The 20,826-nt window shown below is 40.6% G+C and overlaps 1 protein-coding gene across 14 annotated transcripts in view; it reads right to left on the bottom strand.

Annotated features, from left to right (window-relative positions):
* CELF4 (CUGBP Elav-like family member 4) overlaps positions 1-20,826 on the bottom strand; it is a gene marked incomplete at both ends in the record, with an annotated part of 693,842 nt that overhangs the window by 274,769 nt on the left and 398,247 nt on the right. For all 14 annotated transcript variants that reach the window (XM_080637032.1, XM_080637040.1, XM_080637033.1 and 11 more), the window contains one exon: positions 4,937-4,985. In XM_080637032.1, coding sequence (XP_080493158.1) covers positions 4,937-4,985 — 49 coding nt within the window. The remainder of the gene's footprint in view (positions 1-4,936; positions 4,986-20,826) is intronic.

Below are 20,826 nucleotides of genomic sequence, written 5' to 3'. Positions count from 1 at the left end.
AAAGAAGAAGGAAATCATTCCATCTGGCATTGCTATGCCAGTGTGAAGCCAAACTAAGCTGAAGGCAACTAGTCTTGCTTAATTGTGGCACCTAAACAGGCCTGGATCTGGTTAATTCCTGGACAGGAAGCTTCCTGAGAGATTTTGGCCATCTGCACAAGACACAGAGTTCTGATCAGTTAAATGGAAAGCAGCTAAATGCCAAATAGTTACCGGGATCATGGGCAGTGTTTGTCACAGCAAACCCTGCCAGCTGTAGCAGAGAGCTAGTGAAAGTTAGAAATTACCTGGATGAAATAAGACTTTAGTCCCAAAGGAAAATAAGACTTAGAAATTGAGGAGAGGCCATTCCAGCCCTATCATCATTGCTGAACTAATGGAAGGGAATAAAAAGGAAAAGATCATACAGCATGAGCAAGGCACCACTTTTTTGCTGTTTACTGTAAATAAGTGCTTGGACTCTGAAGCTGGAATAAACCATAACCAAGCAGATAATTTCGGAGCCTGCACATTGAGTAATGGGTAGAGAAACAATGCAATTCAGTTGAAATATGAAGTCCAAACTTTCCAGCTGCTGCTATCACACCCTCCAAACAGCAGACGAAAAAGACACACTGCACATGTCTTCCCCCAAACGTAAACAACTAAATTTGCTTGAAAGCACAAACATAGGCAGAAGCATTGGTAGATTTGTGAAGTCTGGCATGTAGAAAACACTGCAATGTGATGAACTTCAGACCCTCCTGGAAATCTCTCATCAGCATCTCTGCACCTTTTCAACTCTAAACCACGTTAGACTGCCTTTTCATATTCTTTAGTTTAGGGACCTTCTGCATTTCTTCCATAAAATGCAGGAGGGCCCCAAACACACTACTAAGTGTTTCTTGGTAAAGATATTAACACTGGGCCAAGGTAGCACACTGTGCATCTTTGCATGCCTTCCTTTATGGACCTTGTTCTGTCCTTTGAGAGGAATGTGGGAGCAATGGAGCATCTAAGCATTACTAACGGAGTGCAAGTAGAGCAGCAGGAGAGTCCTTTCCTTTTAAAAAATGTTTCTTCCTGTACAACCTAGTGGGACCTCGGGGCTGTGTTTATCATGGGTTAACCCTGACAGCTGCAGTGAGATTCGTCTAGTGAGAGCTAGAGATATTGCTGATAAAATAAGAAATGGCTCCAAACTTTTGCCCCAAACCACAAAACAGGCTTGCAATCTCTCCCTAAGTTTGCAAAACTTCAAGTCACTGATATCTTCAGACTATTTTTAGAGCTGAATATGAGACCAGGAACCAAGAAAGATCACAAACAGAATGAAAATAATGAAGTTCTCAGATTAATTGAGATTGGGCATGTTCAGAATTTAATATGGAGCTATAACTTACAACCCTAAAAACATATTGGACTACCTAATCTGCAGCAAAGTAGCTTCTGTGTAGTCAAGCTAAAATTTGGACAGAACAAAGGCCAGTGAGAGTTTTTAAGATACCCTTAATAGAGCTAGACTTACACTCTGACTTTTCAGAATGAAATACACATTTGTTGCCTTTTTATCACATTCTATCAATTCCATCACTGCTAAAGTCTCTATAAAATGTCAAAGGACTCTGACCTTCTGATTGGGTATTTGAAGATTCATGAAGCATTTTGTAGTAGGAATACCCCTATGTAACATTTTGTAGCTTGACTATACACACACACACAAACAGAAACACAAAATGCAAAATTTTCCCATTAATTTAGACTGTTTCCCTAGAGAAATGTACTGAGGATACATTCATTTCTAGTTCCTGTGAGATTAGGCAAATGTAAATAATGCCAGTTTTTATTGAAAAGGATTGCATGCTTTGTCTTGCTTTTAGTCCAATATGGGGATTAACAAACAAAATAATAAAACCAGCACAACTAATAAGGGGCATTCAGCATTTCCATTTTGTTGGGTTGAGTGTGATTTGTGCCAAACAACATCTTGAATTCTTCCCCAAACCCGATAGTCTAAATTCTCACTCACACACACTAAATGCTAATACACCCATTTTCAGTTCAGCTGAGAATAAAGACACATGAAAGGTTAAAGACCAACAAAATCCAGACTCCAGAACAACAGGAAAAAATGCTGGGTGGAATCTTATTGGAGAAGAGAGTTAAAAAAAAAAAAAAGAAGAACTTGCTGGAAAATTTGGAGATTCGTGTTTTAGCAAAATGCAGGTATTTGCTCCTATATAAACCACAATCTTGCTTCCTGAAGAATATTGCTCACCATTTCCAGTAAAAGCGTCCTTGTAAACTACGGACTGAAAAAAGGCTGCATTCACTGCATTCTTTCTTTAATACCTTAACCTCACACCAAAATTAGCCATAAGCCAGAAGATAGTATTCTAGGTGTATTCATGGTGTATTCAGATATTCTTGTGCTGTGCAGAAGAGTTGCTTCATCTTTCAAGCCCCTCTCTTCGCTCACATCCCACCCTAACATACGGATGGGGTATAATAAGCTACAACTTGAGTTTCTTTGTTGTAGAAGCTGACCTTTATCTTGCAGCCCTAATGAAGTCTTTTGATGTGTTCCTAAGATACACAGGCTCCTTTTTAGCATTCTGTTTGCCGTGCCGGCTTTAACCGGTGGGCTCATGAAGAACGTAAGTTTTCATACAATGCCTCCCTTGGGTGCCAATTGTTCTTTTCTCCCACAGTTGCCCTTGAGTCATACCATCCCAAAACATCACCAGCCCAGAAGTATCTAGTCATTAGGGAATTAGGACAACGTGTCTTTCACGTCAATGATGAGTGCACCCGCTTGACTACTGCGTTGTCATCACCACCGGTAGGTGAAATATGGGATGAGGAAAGATGACAGTTCTTTGTGTTGTGGAGATAATTAGCTAAAATACAATGGAAAAGCGACCGTTGGTGTGATGGATACTGTGGAATCAAACCACCACAGGAGCCCTTTGCAGTTCAAACCACTCCTCCTGAAAGCAGCTGCTCTTAGCAAAAGAGGTTGAAAACCCTTCCCAGAAAGCCAGGCATGTGTTCTCTACTAGTAATTTGCATATTTTTTTTCAAAAAGAGCGATTGGGAGCTATATACCCTGTAGGTGCACTGAGCAAATTGGCCAGCCTAATTATTATTTTTTGGTATGTCTAATTAAATAGACAAAAGGCCCTCCCTTCACTCTCCCTGTCGGTATGAGCTTCACTGGAATGCGCATAATGTCCCCTCATTTACCCAGGCAGCTGAGCTTTTCCCTTTTCCCCTAGGAGACTGGCGTTGACAACTGCTCATGGCTTACCCACTCCTACTCAGACACAGAGCCAGATCGTCAGACAGGGAAGGAAAGGGGGTAAATTGACCTGGTTCTGTTAAAAAACACCGACGAAGCTGCACGATGTAACATGCGGTTGCTGCAACTTGGTCATGTGCCACGGCCCTTGATATCAGAACTTGCTATTGCAAACCCCATCAGATACTTTCTCCCCACTGTTGGCCAAATTCCCTTGAATTTACTTTATGGAAACACTAAAAGTGCAATATTTATCCTTGAGCTTTCTGGCGGTTTTCCAGCACTCAGCTCTGCTCCTGCTCTGCAATTACACAGCACCACAGCCCTTCCTCACAGAGTCTGTGTCATCATGCTGGTTTCACCACTCCGTAACACCAGCCCTTTAACTACAAGCTATGTACAAAGTCTTCCAATGACTTGAGTCACTGGAGAGTTTCAGCCTCACACTGACGCAGTCAGAGCCTCTGGAATCCAAAGCTTTCAACTGAAAAAAGAACGTAATTTCAGTGCCTTTTGTGTGTGAGGCATTTTACTCTTTTTAAGTAGTTGTTGCTGGAGATTTCCACTAATGCCAGCATGAAGACAGTTGTCCTATAAATGAGGGAGAGTTTACGTCTGTGGTGGAAATTAAAGAGTTTTCACACATCTAAGAGCCACCTCATTACTAGATGACAAAATCTACTCCCACGTTTACAAGATACATAAACACTCATGTTTTTACTGCATATATGGGCAAAAGTCTCTCTATTTTTTTCCAAAAAAGATAGGGATAGAGAGAGAGCGATAGAGAAGAAGGAAGCATCGCACCATTGTGTATGTGCATGTATATGTATGTATATACAAACATATATAAATGTGCAGATACAAGAAAAAAAGACAAGAATAGTAATTTATCCAGAATAACAGGCCATCTCACACTTTTTCAGCAAGCTGTGTTTTTGATCTGACAAACAGACCCCTATTAGAAGAGCACAGTGAAGTATCACCACATCAGTTCTGGTAGAAAACCTTTTACAGGAAACACCTTATCACTGGTGATCTATTGAACACTCACTTAGCAAAGCCTTCCAAATCCACTGTGCAGGATGGAAAAGCAAAAGATCAACTCCTGATTTCAGCTACACCTGTGCAAATCCTGAATAACTCCCTAGGAATGAGAGAAGTCTTCAGTTTCCACAACAGGTTTATCCAGATAAGCTGATACAGGTGCAGAAAACTGTTACCTCAGAATTTGCTTTTTCCAAAAGCAGAGGTGCTTCAGCCCAAGCAGAAACAACACGATCAGAGAAAACATATCTGCTTCATCCTAACAAAATTAAACACCTCTGCAGCTCAGTCCAACATGGGTCAGAAAAACCCACATTGCTGTACTGCTGTTAAACTTTGTTAAATCAGGGCCCGATGCTTCACTTCTTAACGAGGCAGGTATTTGTTTCCCAGGCAATCGCTGGCACCTGCCTGCCTTTTAAAATCAAATAATAATTGAATATGAGGAAAGTGAGACGAAGTAAAGGAGATTTAATAAAGAGAATCTTTGCTGCAGAGGGAATTTCTTTGGCAGTGATTACGTTACTAATTGATCAGCACATTGCCTGAGAGAAGCCAGAGACAACAATTATACTTAGCACTACAGCTGAATGCAATGCAGTCAACTACCTCCTCGGCTTTCGCTGTCCGCTGGTTTCACCTGGATTGGTCTGTTCATCTGTAAGAAAAAGCAAAGAGAGACACATAATTAATAGTGGAATCAAAAATTCATATATTGAGGCTTGCTTTGTTTTTTTTTTTTCAACCATGCATCATAGTTAGTAACAGAATTTGCATCATGATGGGGAAAAAACCAGTAAGTAAGGGAGTAACTACAGAGTGCAGGCTACTTCTCAGTCTGAAGTAAATCAGTGTCACCCCATTTACCTGACAGGGGCTCTGTTGAATCATGCTGGGAGAGAGATCTGAGTCATTTCACACAGGTCATGAAACTTTAAACATAAATTTTTAAATTTCTAATAGTTTCTTCTGGAAGCACTACTGTGTCAGAACAAAAATGCTTTGTCCAGGCATTGGAACCAGTGAAACATTAATTGCAAAGATTTCTTGAGATTGGCATGATGAAAAGAAAATGTAAAAGTGAATTCTACCTCTACTGTTAGCTCATTAGGATAGTCACCCGTAACACAGCAGACCCCATTTCATACTTGGTGAATGGGTTTTGGATCTGGTTTGTCCACATACTGCAGGAGTTCTAGTTATTGAGATATTTTTTAGTTGGAGAGGGTAGGATATGAGTCAAAACTTCTCCTGATGTTTTGTCAAAGATCTTTTTCCTTTCTTACATCAGGACATAAGCAAGTACAAAAGCCTTGCCATTGTGATGTGAATAGGATTTCTGTTCTTAAACTTATCTCTCTTTCACTCAACAAAAGCATTGGGGATCATAATTTTCCCCAAAGCTTCTCACTCCCAGGAGAGAGGACAACAGATGTCCACAATCTTCTTCACTGGTAGTGCTTAACACGACGTGGGTATCTGATGGACAGGGGTCAGGATATACCCCTCCTGTTAGTAGCTGGAGATGCAGACTGGATCAGAACCAGCTGAGATTTTCATCTGCAAGCCTTCCCTCCCTCTTCCTACGTGTCACTTAGAGCAATCCATACACTGTGTAACAGACTATACAAAATATCTTTCTGTGTGTGACCACCTATGTGTGGCATGAAGTTATCACCTAGATTTGGTAGCCAAGGAAAGTGCAAACAGGCATCACAAGGAGCAGGAAGTCAGAAGGCACTGGGAATCTCTCAACATATTGCTTCCCAATGATGTCAGACCAGAGGCTGGCTGATGAGTGTCACACAGCCCCTTCAGGTGACACTGTCCCTCCATTATTTGTTGCTATCCCCACTACCCTTTGTGGGTAGCAAGGCTGGTAGGTTTAGAGTTTCTTTTTTTCCAATTTTTTTTTTTTTTTTTTTTTTTTTTTTAAGTATTTAATAGCAGTTTAGATTTATTCTAATTGCTCTGCACACATATTTAGCAATAAAAGTTATCAGGCTGGCTGACAAGTAAGTTAAGACGATAGAGAACCTAATAGATCTTGCTGCATTGCTGTCTCAAGAGGAAAATGTAGTTAACCATAAACTGACTACAGTTAGACTCACACTTGGGAGAGAAGGATCAATGGTTCCAGACGCTACTGAGAAATTTCTGTTCCTCTGTATTCCTGTATCATTCAACAAACTCCAGAGAGCTGAAAATCAACAAAGAATCTGGTACTGGGTAAACCTTGCATCAGCCACTGCTTCTGCGACTGTAAAGACCTGTTGCTCGCACACTTATAAGACATTAGCAGGACCAGAGGTTATATACTTAAAGGCAGCAGGATGGACATCCTGCCACAGGGCTCCTCTAACCACATGCGAGCAGCTAGGTTTTACAGGCATTTAGAGATCTGACATCATGCAGGTGGAGAGGGTAATTTATGTCATGTCCAAATGTCTAAAAAGTGTAGTTTTAAGGCACTTTTAAGCTTGGTGTCTGAGATGGCAAGGATGAGTGGTTTTCTGTAATGGCTGTTTCTCTCCACTGGTCATAAAGGTAGCTTATGCAGTTAGAGTTAGGTGACATAAACCCCATCTTGGTTCTTATACGCAGGATAATGAAGCCAAACTACCCAGTTACTCTGCTTTAACTTCTACCAGCTACTCAATCACTGCATTTGATTTGCATTTACAGCAGGTTGATATTAATGCCATTTATTTACCAAGGACTGACTTGATACCTGTTCATTTTTGACAGCTGTACTCACACTGTATATCTTGGGTTCCTATGGTGGACAAAATGGCTAATCTAACTCCACTGGCCAGAGAAGGGTGGGCAGAGGTCCCTGGTACCCACTCCAAGACATCCCAAACCCCAAATCTAAGCACTCACTCAGAGAAATACTCACAGTAGCCAGGAATTTATAGGAGGTATGCTGCATACAGCCCTGACAGGCAGTGTCTGGAATCCAAAATGGATACAGCTTTGCAATGCAGAACACTCCATAAATCTACCAATGTACGTACTGATCGGAAGCTTGCTAAAGGCCATGAAAATCCACACTGAATTTCAGTAAGCTTTAGATCAAGTCTTTATTAAAACTAGACAGAGCACTTCCTACCCATAGAGTTGCATGTGGTCAGTTTGCAAAAGGCAGAGAAGATCATCAGATCGAGTAGCAAAACATTTGTTTGGGTGTCTTTTAGGGTTTCTTTTGTCTTTTTATCTGAGATTAGGAAATGAGAAAAAGTAGATGATTCCCAATAAAAGGAAAAAAAGGGAGAGGGAATGAGCATCTAATAGAAGAAGAAAAACCTGAGGAAATTAATAAGTAAAAGGCTAGTGTAATTTAATGTACACTATGATTTATACACTTGACAATTTCTTTATAGACCAAAGAGAAAGTGCTGCCTGCACGGAGCCCATAATATAAATTGAGATCATCTTGACATGAAAGACACCAATTATAGGGAGAAACACTGAGAGGAAAATAATTAAGTTTCCTCTCTCCATCTATGGAACAATTTTTAATTTATTTAGTTTTTAAACACAGACATTCTGGAAGCAACGATGTGTCACAGGGAGCATAAAAAGGATAAGTGGGAAAATAAAATGGCAGAATGATGTACCTTCCCCAGTCTGGGGAAATGCCTTTTTAGGGAGAAGGGAATTTAGGGGTTCAGGCTCACTGCTAGGAATTGTCATGAGTTTAGTACCTGTCTTGTCTCGGTGGACTCTGATATTGTGACAGGAGGAATAAGATTTGCCAGTCATCAAATAGGATTAATACCATGGGTATCTGAATGAGATCATAGGAACTACAGACACAGCTGTGAGGTTCTATTCATCCCTATCACTAGAAGTCTTCAAAAGAGATTTGGCAACATGAGAAAAGACCTAGGTAGGCTGATCCAGCATTTGAACTGATAGACAGACTGGATATACTCTGTTAAGCTCTTCTCTAGGATGTGCTACACCTCTGTCCATTTCAATGATCATTCTTTCCTCTGCCCAAGGGTGGTCTTTGTGCTCTCCTTTGAAATATGATCATGATTCCTTATTCTATATTATCCCTGTTGGGCTGCCACATTGAGAAAAGTATACTTATTTACCATTGGTTAACCCAGAAAGAGTTTATATCCTCCCTCCTATTATCTAAAACCTGACTAAAAATTTTTATTCTCTATATATATTACGAAGATGCCTGATACCATGGTACCAGAGTGCTTAATAGTCATAAACCCATTGTAAATCAGGACAATATATTCATCCTCATTCATGATTCAGAATCCAAACTGGCCAAAAATTTACTCTGAAGTGCCTCATTCAACAATGATGCCATAACAAAGGTGTGCTGAGGACCATGGAAGCACAGAGAGATTTAGGCAAGAGACAAAAAAATAAAGAATTAAACTGGGTTTCTGGTTACTTATGAAAGACCTAATTTTTAAAGGATTGGCAAGTGAATGGCAAACCAGAGTTTTACTCACAGCTGTGTTCCCAGCATTGCCTCAGGCAAAGCTGGTGTCTAATATTCCCTGTCTGTATTGGAACTGTGGGCACTGTGTATCATTACAGCTGTGAATTGGCCCTATAACAGGAAAAGGGGTTGCCACAAATGCCATAAGCACTTTGGTTCCTGGAGGAGTTAGAACGTCAGGTTCTCATTTTTCTTTGATCCTTTGTATATTCTTCCCTACTTAAAATCACTTTTACTTTGTGACCTTTGCACACCTGGGGCAAGATGATTGTACTTGTTACACTTCATACCTTTCATTTTGGCTTTTCCTTCCTTTTGTCTAAAACAAACCCATTCAAATAATGCCAGTTGTCATCATTTCACATCAACTTGCCACTTGCTCCACCTACCTCCACCCCAATCCTCCCTGCAAGTAGAAACACGACATCATTTTTCATGTCCAATTACAGCCACCGTGGTGCCACTGTTAAAAGACAGCACAGGTACTCCTGTCAAAAAGGGTTTGAGCTACAAGAAGCAATGAATTACAGCAAGCCCTTTTTCAATTCTCCACAGAAATGAAATGTCAGAGCTTGCCACTGTATTTTTCTCAGCACCATCAGCTACAGGCCACTGCAGGAATTAGACAGGGGACAGACGCTTTTCTGCATCATGATTTTTCTTTTCCTAAGGTTGTCATTTTCTCCCCAAGCAACCTTTTTCTGCTCCCTCTGGCTTTGATATTAATTTAAAGCAGGTAGAAGGATCACTTGGGAAAGAAGAGTAGGAAGCAGAGACAGCTTATTCCTCATTGTCTCCATCTTTCTTCCTCTCATTGTTCCTACTACACTTTCGTTTCTTGTCTTACTCACTTTTACATTAGTCATTAGTATACCTGGTGTTTCTAGCCAGGACTAAGTCTCTACCAAGCTTGAGAATGGACAAACGTAGAAATAAATAGAAGAAGAAAGGAAAAAAATAAAAAGGATAGAGACATCCTGAATAGCTTCAAATGTGATCTGAGAAAGGAAGAAAAAGCAAAGATGAGACTGATGAAGATCAATGAAATGCCATTAATGGTTAGGAAGATGATGTCTGAGGCAGAAGAGAACTATGTTGAAGGTAATCTGCTGGTTGCGCTTAAGGAAGCTTAAGGAAGAAGTCACTTCAGAAGAAAAAAATGCTATTCTAGAGCTTGCATGATCTATAAGGCCATAGAAGATGACCACATGGATCATCTACCTAGTAATAGTCTTTTCACCTCTCCTTAGAGGGCTTAAGAAGTTTGAATGCTTCCTAAGAACAGATTAGGGGAGGTGATTAACTCTGTATTAAAAACTGTGAGGAAAGATATTCTGTTGCCCATGTTTCCTGAAGTTCCCAAAGATATATTCTGGTATAGTATAAAAAGTAGGTGTTAACCTTAGGGGAGGCCTGTTTCCAGCTCCATGCTGGCCTTCTGGATGAGTCTGGATGTATCACTACAACTATATCTGTCTCTTTCTCAGCCTTCTCATCTGCCTTTTTCTCAGCTTTCTTTTCTGTGCAATAAAGATAAAAGTACTCCGAAGGTGGTTGATGAAAAAAATGCCTCTAAACGTTGGTGTTCAACAAACAAGCAAGCAAGTAAACAAACAAACAAGCATCCAGTCATTTCTATATCTGGATTATGTAGACAGATATAATGTCAAGTAACAAACTCTTCTCGCTTACAGATGTTCTGTCTCTAAATCAATGATGAAATACTTCTGTGACCTCATCAGAAAGGATAAGATGCTGATGTGACCTAGAAGGTTTTAGCAAATGCTTATTGGGCACTGCTGCATCTTTGCAGATGCTGGCTAGCCTCATGGAAGAAAATCCCATCCCAGAACAACTTGCTTCCTAAGGAAATTTCTAGAAAATAATTACTTATTTCTTCAGTGTGAGAATTTTTCTGTTTAAAATCTCCCCTCCAAAGCACTAAAGAGGAATTTCATTTTACCACTTCTGCCAACTTTCTGGGGGTTTGCCATGCACACAATAAGAATTTTTCTGAAGTCAACACCGCTATTTGTATGAGTACTGGCAGGAACGTGTTTGTAGGATTAGGTCATAACTTTTAAAACATTGAGCAAAACCTGCTGTGATTGAAGGCCCTAAGGAAATGCAAAGTATATTAGTGTCAAAGTTGGAAAGGCCAAGAAAATCACCTACAATCGAATTGTGTGTGTAATTGCAAAGTTCAAGTAAATCAGTCTGTACCTGATTCTGACAGACATAATTGAATTACAGTGATCTAAACTAGATAGCCATAAGAGTGAATCCAAAGCAATCTCCTCTCTCGGAAGAAAAAAATAAACCAATCCGAAAAGCAAAGTCAGAGCCTCGTCTCAGGGAAATTTCTGTGAATGGTACAGAATCAGGAAAGCTGCTTCAAGATTATTTTGCTACAAAACCAGCCTTCTGCATACTGCAACTGTAAGGCATAGAGCAAAAACCTGCCTTCACGGGAACAGAGGTAAGTGTTGTGGTTGTATGAATTGCCATGTGATTACACATTAAGCACACATTTGTGTGGGCAGTACAAACTGATACGATGTCAGATTAATGAAGGAGCAGATAGAGGAAATATTCTAGGACATCTGGTGAAAATCACATTGGCTTACCTTGTGGGAAGCACTCACTAGTAAAACATTGCATCTGGAATGACTCTATACCAAGCCTTTTCTGTGTAGCGGACTCTTAATTCTTCCCTACCACCCTCTTTTCCTGCCTGATGAGATGTGTGTCATAGACATGTACACAAATAGATAAGAAGACCTGAAATGGGAATGTATGAGATATGAAAAAAAAAATCTTGAGGGGTCTGACCTTTACAAATCAGTCAATGCTCTGGTGCCTACCCTGAGAATGATTGCTGCCGGCCACCCCTGAACTCTGAGAGTATTTTCTATATATCATATAAAAGACATTATAACCCATCCATCTAACTATCGATTCATCTGTCCATTTGTCTTGCATGTATAGATGGAACTTAAATTCAGTTCAGGTTCGTGTGTAGAAGTCTATGATTTCAAATCCAAAACTTTCTCTCTACAAAACTGTTTGGGCTTGAGTTGGAAGAAACAGCTGATTTTTTAATAGCAAAATAAAACCTTTCCAGTACAACAAATACTTTGGTTTGTATGTGGGGAAGTTGGCTCTGTAGCGGTCAACGTTACGGTGCCTCTGGTTTTAAATGAAGTTTGGAAGGGTAAAGGGAGAGCTCAACTTGTGGCAGGTTTGAGGTCAATAGGAGGAACAAAACACAGGACGCTTGGAACAGCAAAACCTCATTTTCCAAAACAAGAGAAACAACACTGCTTATAAATACCATTTTCAAATATAAATCTGCTTGTGAAAGAAAAAAACAGGAGATCCTCTTAAAGCTTTGGGCAGCCACAGTAAAAGTGGTGTTTCACCTGCTAGACCATGCCACCACACACATTGTATGCCCTAAGGTACTGATTCCCTACCCATCCAGATGGGTATTTATTTGCACTCATGGATCTTGCTTGGTTTGTGCACTTGACCTTTCTTTCTTGGAAAGAAGTGACTTACTGGATGCTGACTTTAGTTTAGGAAATGCGTTTGAAGGCCCAGACTCCTTACATATTTCAATTGTTCCTGGACATTGACTGTACTCAAGCATGTAGAGTTCCAGGACTGGCCCACTGGTGATGGTAAGCTATATAAAGGGTCTATTTGTTCGTGTATCCTGACAGCAGAGTGTAAGTTTTCAAGGGACACCCTGCTCATTAAACCCGGTTCCTTGCTGTTACCATGAACTATCACAATGCGAAATTCTGTTCATAAACACATGAAATTCTAATATAAAATTAAGTAAGTCTTTTGCTGTCCTTTCCTCCTTTCTTCCTTAATATCAGTAGGGATAAGCTATTCTACAATCTCACCTCTCTTCTAATTTCCCACTTGAGTTTCTTTCAAGATAATTTACATTCAATTTTAAAATGTGCCCATACCACCTTTATCTAAAATAGTTCTTCTATATCCTTGGCATTTTCTATTAGCCAGCTCTAAATGCACTTAGTAGAAAGAAACCACATTTTAGCCTAGATACTGTGCTCCCAAACTCTTTCAGGGAAGAGCAACACCATAATCCACACATAAGAAAGTAGCCACAACCAAGATAGCCTTAAGCTGCCCAGCATGGCTAATGAATAAGTGTATCTAGGTGACAATGTAAAACTGAAATGAGTGATGTGAGTATGTGCCAAGGTCCCAGACTGGTTTAGCAATGTGTGCTTAGCTTGGGTGTTTGTGGTTGTAGGTTTACCTATGCCTAGTTGAAATCTTGCTCGCAGACCTTGTATCTGAATTGTCTCACAGTTGCTGTCTGCATTGGTCTGCTCTGAGGTTACCTAGCCTTGCCTGCAGTTTGGAGCATGCTCAGGAGCTGCCTTGGCGAGGAAGTATGGATAAGGGGAAAGGTGAGATGTCCTCTATGTGTGGAGCATCTCAATGTTCTGTGCTTGTTGGGCACATTGCACAGAGGCCAGAGGCCTCTCCAGCATGCATGTGAGTGGGGCAGGCAAGCAGGCCAGAGAGGCAGATGTATTACTCTAGGCATTATAGACATAACCCATACCCCCTCACTTAGAGATGAACAAATGTTCTCGTCTTTTCCTTATCCTGAGCCCATGACCTCTGGCTGTTGGCGCTTCCCTGCTGTGCTCTACATTCTGTAGGCTTTATCTCTTCTTCTGAAGCAAGACCCAAATGCCGCCTTTGCCACTAATGGTTGCTTGGCTTGACTCTGCAGACTATAGGCAAGGCCAAGCTCCATTGACTTCAGTGCTTTGAGTGCAAAAGGAGCTTGGCCACCATCCATCCAAGAAGATTAGACCTTCTGTGCTTGTGGATTTGTATGCCTGGCCACAAAGATAAGAACCACAGCCAGCCCTTTTACCCATGGAGAAATGCTTTCCACAGCACTGCCATTTAACAAACAACTGAGTAAGCAGTGTAAATTAACTAGCTGCTTTCACCCACAGCCAGAACCATGAAATAAAGGCTCTCTCTTTGACGTAAATGTGCAGATAGCCTCAGGGCTAGAACTGAAGCATACCCTCTCCAGGAACTGGAATTGGCTATCACAGGGTTAAGGTTGCAAGCAGGTTTTTCCTTGCTACTGGACTAGATCCACTCTGAGCCAGAAAGTGATTTCCCCCCCCCAAAAATGGTCCTGATTTCAAGGGTGAAGTGTTCACTGGTTTCCTCCCACCCTCATTTCCTTTCTCCCAAGGATCAAAGTCACCTGTGGGGTAAACTTGCTTCAGTAACGGATTGCCTAGGTCCATTACTGAGGTCCATTACTCAGTCGTCACCCAGGGTGGACCAGACCTATACCTATTCCAAGTAGGACATTGTGTCATTTCTGAATCTTAGCGTCTTCCTTGTCAAGTCATATCGTTACCATTATACACGTGGTATGGTTGCGTTCTCCTTTCACTTCTATTAATGAACAAACAGTCTAATTATTTTAAGATAACCAGAAATAAGTCCCATTTGAGCAGAAAAAAGCCCAGCAGCCATGCTACCTTCTACACTGTTTTCTCTAAACTGATTTGAAATAACACCTCAAGTTTGATGTGTGAAAACCTTGCCTGAAGATAAAACCCTTAGCTGTGTACCGGAAGAGGGCTGCAGTTCCAGAAAGAGCTGGCAAAATGAAAATAATATATAGTAATAAAAAAACCCTGAACAAACCGAAACGAAAACAAAACAGGAAAAGACTCAGAGAAAGAGTAAGATTATCTTAATCTTGACAGTGCCTCTTTAAAGAAAATCTTTTGTCAAAGGGCTTACAGCATTAACTTTTTCTTCAGTCCTCTTTCACATCTAGGAAAAGCGTAGTGGGTGGATTTTATGCCCAGCCAGCAGCCCAAGTTAGTCCTCTGTTCCTTACAGCAAAATAATAAGCACAAGAAGAACAGGAATCTTGCAAGTATTATCATAGCTTTCAGAAAGAGGTGAAAACAAAAATCCTTAGCTTCCCAAACATTTTCTGAGTTGGGAAAAGCATGGAAGGCTTAAAAAAGATCCCCAGTCTTTCCAGATTTGAGATTCTCAGAGTCAATGCAATCTCCTATACTAGTTTCCGCCTGTACAGAATCGGGCCCTCCAGTACAATAGGAGCTGTCCCTCACCCTCATCTATGTGTAACTGGTATCATCTGGTCCTATGTTTTAACAATTATCTATAATGTAATTGCCAGACTGATGAGTATTGCTGATTAATTATGCCATCCTTCAAAGTTAATCTGGGTACTTACAGTAAACAAACACCCTGGTTGGGTAACAAGGGTGATTTTCTGTGTCTGCTCCACACAGCAAAGGCTAGCAGTCTCATTCCACCAAGTAGGGATGCGGTTGGAGACTTCCAGGGATTCGTTTCTGATCTGTCATTCGTGTGGAGCTATTTCTCTTCTGGTCCCTGACCGCACGCTCATTTTCCCCCTCCTGAATGATAAATATTTCCTCTCTGCTGAGAGCTATCCAACAAGAGTGATGTCTGATACTAATGAATCACTGATGCTTTCCTCCTCTAATTATGCCTAAACATTGCCTTTCTTTCTTTTCCACCCTGAGTATCCACTTTTTTTCTTTTTTCTTTTCTTTTTTTTTTTTTTTTTGCGTCAACATGTACCAAAGCATTAAACAAGACATTCCATTAATTTCTTCATCATCATAACTTAAGCCTGGGACATACCCTTTAAATATTCATTCAGCTATGAAAACTGGGCATTAAAATTTTAATAATGTCAAGCTCATTTGAACTGAGCTCCTGGGGGACTATTACGATACAATTAGAATAAATATGATGATTGATTTGGTGTAAAGGTTCACCTGTCCACATCTGTTAGTGGCCGGAAGCATCATGCCACCTCTGGCATCACAGCCAATAGCTCCAAGTTATTTACTCCCTTCTTCTTCACCCCCATTTGCTTCTCACTTTCCTGCAAGTCTGACCCCCTCTTTTACTTGTGTGTTCAGTTTGGTTAAAGTTGGAAGAGGCAAACCAGAGAGGCCTCATTGAGAAGAGACAACTCGTCCAGCTACATTTTCCTTCCTCCTTCCTCTTCTTCTGCTGTGGCATTTGATTAAAGACAGAGCGTTGATCAGATCCACTAGAGGTTCACCTATAAACTTTCTGGTGGTATTAACCATTAACCTTTTTGCAGTGTGTGTCTGAACTCCCAGGGACTGATATTTCTGCGTGGATCAGTATCAAGCCTAAGCAGCACTGGCATGTTTGAACCAGCGTGGAGGAAAACAAGGCTTGCTGCTTTCTAGCAGCATCCTTCCAAAATCACAGCAGAGAAATACTCTCAAGATGTGACACAAAGCAAAAAAAATTCAGAGAGGGAAACCAAGCAAGAAATCACAGTAGTTAAGAAACCTTCTGTTTCAAACACAGGATGTTCTCAAATACACAGACAGATAATTAAAAGATTTTTTGTCCACTGGGTGATAAGCATATTTGAAAATTTGGGCCAGATTGTACTTTCTCTCTCTGCAGTGTGAATTGGGTGCTACATGGTGTAAATATGAAATGAGATAAATTGGAGCCATGACCACTGAGAGCAATTATGGTTTGTTGTTTTTTTTTTAAATTATCTACTTTAAATAAATTACTTATTAATTCTTTGAATTAAGGTATAATGCAAACCTCTCTGTATTTAAAGATAGCCCTGATCTAGCCTTTCTTACAAGCACTACTAATGTTTCTAGCTTTTGAAATTTTACCCCACGTATCTCTGCTTTCCTTAAATCCTCAAATTCTGGACCCAAGCAAATTTTTAAAAGGAATTTTAATTCCAAAATAAAAGAAATTCTTAATGCTCAAAATACAGCTTAAAGAAAATGAATATATGAAAATAAATTCTCTGTTATTTATATTATCATACATGGTTGCTCAAGATAATTTAGGATTGATGCATCTTTACAGTACGCAACAGTTATTGTTAGAAGTATTATTGGCTTTTCACTGTTTTAAGCTGTTTCTTTCCTCTCTGTACTTTGCTTAAAGCAGATATTAATCCTAAATCTGTCATTTTGTTTCTCAAACTAAGATCAAGTCCAGTTTTTTATCCTATTCATCATCTCTGCAGTGTTTACTATTAAAAACCTTGTAAAAATATACAAAGTTGTTCCCAAAACCTTTTTCTGCTAAAAATTAAACAAAACAAAATAAATCTTTTACTAAATTTTATAGAACAAAAGCACACATACATAAATCTGTAGACAAAATCTTTACATTTAGGATCTGTTCTTTATGTCAGCAGGTCATTGTTCTGGTTACAAATCAAGGGGGTTTAATTTGTGTCTTTAAGGAATTAAGGCCAGGTTGGATGGGGCTCTGAGCAACCTGGTCTAGTGGAAGTTATCCCTGCCTATGAGATTGAGTGGAACCTGATGATCAGTAAGGTCACTTCCAAAACAAACCATTCTAGTCTAATTAAATGAGATCCTGCAATCCTCCTTATTTGTTTTCAGATCACATAACTGAGGTGACATAGATGAGCTTGTGGGTGTTTCTACCCTGAGAAGTGAAAAGAGAATTTCCTGGGTTAACATAGCTGTGGGAAATGATGGCCATGAATTGGCATTCACTTTTGAAAATATATCTGGTTCCCAAAAACACTCAGAAGCCCAAGGCAACCACAGCAAGTATGAACACAGTTACCAAAAGTGCTTATGTGTAATGGGTGTAACTTACTCCTGTAAGATTTCTATATCACTTTGGAGTCTTCCTCCCTATTCCCTTCACGCCACAAAAAGGAAGAAATGTTTTAAGACAAATAGCCTATTACACATTACAATACGGAGACCAGAAAGGGAGGCAGCGGTCACTTGGTGTTGATCTTCTCAGAAAGAAAGCAGTTTGGAAGTCTAAAGTCTACTTACTGCAAATGCAAAGTGTGGAAAGGTATGGCCTTGAACTGTTTTTCAAAGTCTATAACATATCATCTTCTTCCCCACTTAGTTTCCTCCATGGAGAAAGGGGTTAGACAGTAATCTTTACCTTAAGGGCCCATGGTAAGGATTAATTAGATATTATTCCTACAAAATTGTAAAGTTCTAAAATGCTATATAAGCTCTCAGTGTTATTATAACGTGCCATACTCTGCATAACATATACCGCTGCTATATTACCCCTTGGTTGTTCAAGACTACAGAACTGCTGCTTCTAATTGAGTTAATGGCTTCATAGGTTGGTAATTTAATAAAACAGACTGCTTAAACCAGCAAGGTTTTGATTAAATGGGGTGTGTGCAAAGGGGAATTTATATTTGTTAAAAGCTCTATAAATCCAAGGTATCAAGGCACAGATCATGCTGGTATAATAGTCAATTATAGAGGGAGGAAGGAAGGACAGAGCTGGAAGCCATAGAATCATAGAATCATACTTATAAAGATCATTGAGGCCTCCTTGCAGGATTTCCTCATGCTAATCATTTGACTAAAAGAGCCTTCTAGACACCCCTTGAACTCTGACAGGGTTGGTGATGTAGGGAGCCTGTTCCAGTGACTAACCACCCTCCCAGTAAAGAACCTTTTCCTAATGTCCAATGTGAGCTTCCTCTTCATTCCATCTCCTCATGTCCTGTTGCTGCTCACCAAAGAGGAAATCAGCTCCTCCTGTTCTGCTGACGCCCTTGAAAAAGTTGTGGACCTATGTCAAGTACCACTGTAGTTAGACATTTTTGTCTGTTCTGGGGACTATGCACAAGTAAGCAACAGGGTGCACATACAGATGGGAGACTGCACTTCTCCCACTGCTCGCACTGATTTTTTGAGAGACAAGGGTCATGCTCCTTACCTGACTTTAGAAAGAAATTCAATTATTTCTTTACAGCTTTCCTTGCCTCTTCGTTTAGCTCTAATACTGGATGAAAAATTGGAAATTTTGGGAGAGATCCTATTTGCTTAGTGAAAAGACTTAACTTGTACTTAAACCATTGATCTCATGAAATTGCCTTTCAGAAGCAAGCACCTGGCCTTGCCCATGATGAGAAACGGGCTGCTTAGAGACCTCCAGAGGGAGCTCTTGCCTGCCTAAATTTAGACAACTAAATTATGCAGACCCAATTTCCTAGACGGAGAAATTAAGGATTTACTCCGGGAAGCCTGCTTCATTAGGTACTTAAAATGTACTCAACAATTAGTTACTTCAGTACACAGACCTTCAGTACACCTTTGACTCCAGCGATTGCCTGTCTGTAGTGATTTTGGTCTGTGGAAGCAGCTCCAGGAGCCTCTGATGCCTATGGAGGCGGTAGAAAAATATGCCATGAACTTAGAAAAGCAAGGAAATGAATTCTTGCATCTTGACACTTTTTTTTTGTGCTGCAAATGCCAATTCACAGCCGCTTCAGTATCACAGATCAGCACCACTGAGAGTTAAAATTTTGTTCTTGTGTCATCTCTCAAGAACTCCAAATAGATAAATCTGAAACCAAAGCAATCCTTTCTTTTGCACATCTGAACCTGAAATACAAAGTGAACCAGGCGCAGTGAGTCTGGCTATTTCGTGTATAAAGAACAGTACCCACAAACCTAATGAGAAGCTTTTATGGCTGTCTGTTGAACACTGATAGATAATCAGGAACAGGTCCAAGCTGCAAAGTTTCATCTGTCAAAAGCTGGGCATAAACTTTCCACAATAGGGGCCAGCCACAAAATTCAGATCCTGACACAAGCACAGCCATCTTAGGAGGGCATATGGCAGTTGTGCTAGCTGCTGGGATTATATCTCATTCAAAAATCTGGCTCAATTAAACAGTTACTCGCTCACATCTTTATCTGACCCAGCCAAGCTCTCCAGCTCAGACATCTGCATTTCTACAGGGCTCCATTCAGGCACAGGAAGCTGTGGGGGTTTCAGGGATGCCTGACCCTGCAGATGTAACCAGATAATGGGAACCTGAGGGCAGGTGTGAGCCCTGAGCAGGGCTTCTGGCAGGACAACCAACATTTTGTGGCTCCAAAGGAGCTGATGTCAGTGCTTCCACTTTGAAGGGGAAGAGCTGGCTCAGCAGAAATGGAAAATAATAGAGTGGGAAGTCTGGCATCAAATTTGGATGGTTTTCCTTCTCCCTAGATGCTGTGCTGTTGTTCAATGACAGGTTATCGGTCCTGCTAGTTGTTAATCTCTAGCCTACCATAGGACAGGGGTCAGAGTGCTTGATGAAAATTGTCCTCCTCGGCCCTAAAATCTGTGAACTTTGCTGAAGGTCCGGAAAGGTTTGTGCCTTCACAGAACTTTAAGTAAAGACTCAGGACAATTTGCTTGTGGCTCCAGGTGCTATGCTTATTCCTCACAAGAATCTTATTAGACCACTATCATAAATGTTGTTCTGATTAACATTAATTTCATGCGAGTTCAAAATGTCCCCCTTCCCTGCCCTGCGATAAGCTCCACTGAGCCAGTGTTGGGCAAAGGGAGTTCAAAATTCAGCTCCTTCATATGAGGTGGGGTGTGTGTGTGTGCGCTTTAACTAAATCATTTATGGTCAATAATGCCAGGTTATTATAGGTCAATAACTTTCCATTATTCACCAGCCTTGCTGTGCTCCCACTGTCAGGCAGCACACCGGCATGTCGGCTCTTGAGAAGCAAAAAGCTCATGATGGGAGCTTTGGAAAAGCAAGCATGAACACAGCTTGAGCATAGAAAAAAGAAAACAGAGTCAGGAGAGAATGTGAAAAGTTCTAGTTGCTCTCAAGATTATCTTGGAGAACGTGTGTGTGACATCCTCTCTCTTTCTCACACATGCATGCACACTCAGCCACAAAATTCATTATTCCTGTGCTCCCAGCTGGTCAGATGTGAAGCAGTCCATATTTCAGGGATGTGTGACTACAGAGCTGGTCCTGGGCAAGCATTATCTCTCATTAAGGTCTACAAGCTTGGGCTCAATGCCACAGTAGCCTGTGGGTTGTCTAAGCTTTTTGTGTGCACAGTTAATGCTCACAGCTGCTTGCTGGGTACCCGAGAGAGGA

The sequence above is a fragment of the Psittacula echo genome, assembly GCF_963264785.1.
Source record: "Psittacula echo genome assembly, chromosome: Z".
NCBI classification, from domain to species: Eukaryota; Metazoa; Chordata; class Aves; order Psittaciformes; family Psittacidae; genus Psittacula; species Psittacula echo.
The sequence above is the reverse complement of the archived record's forward strand: the minus strand, read 5'-3'. Positions and strand labels throughout refer to the sequence as shown.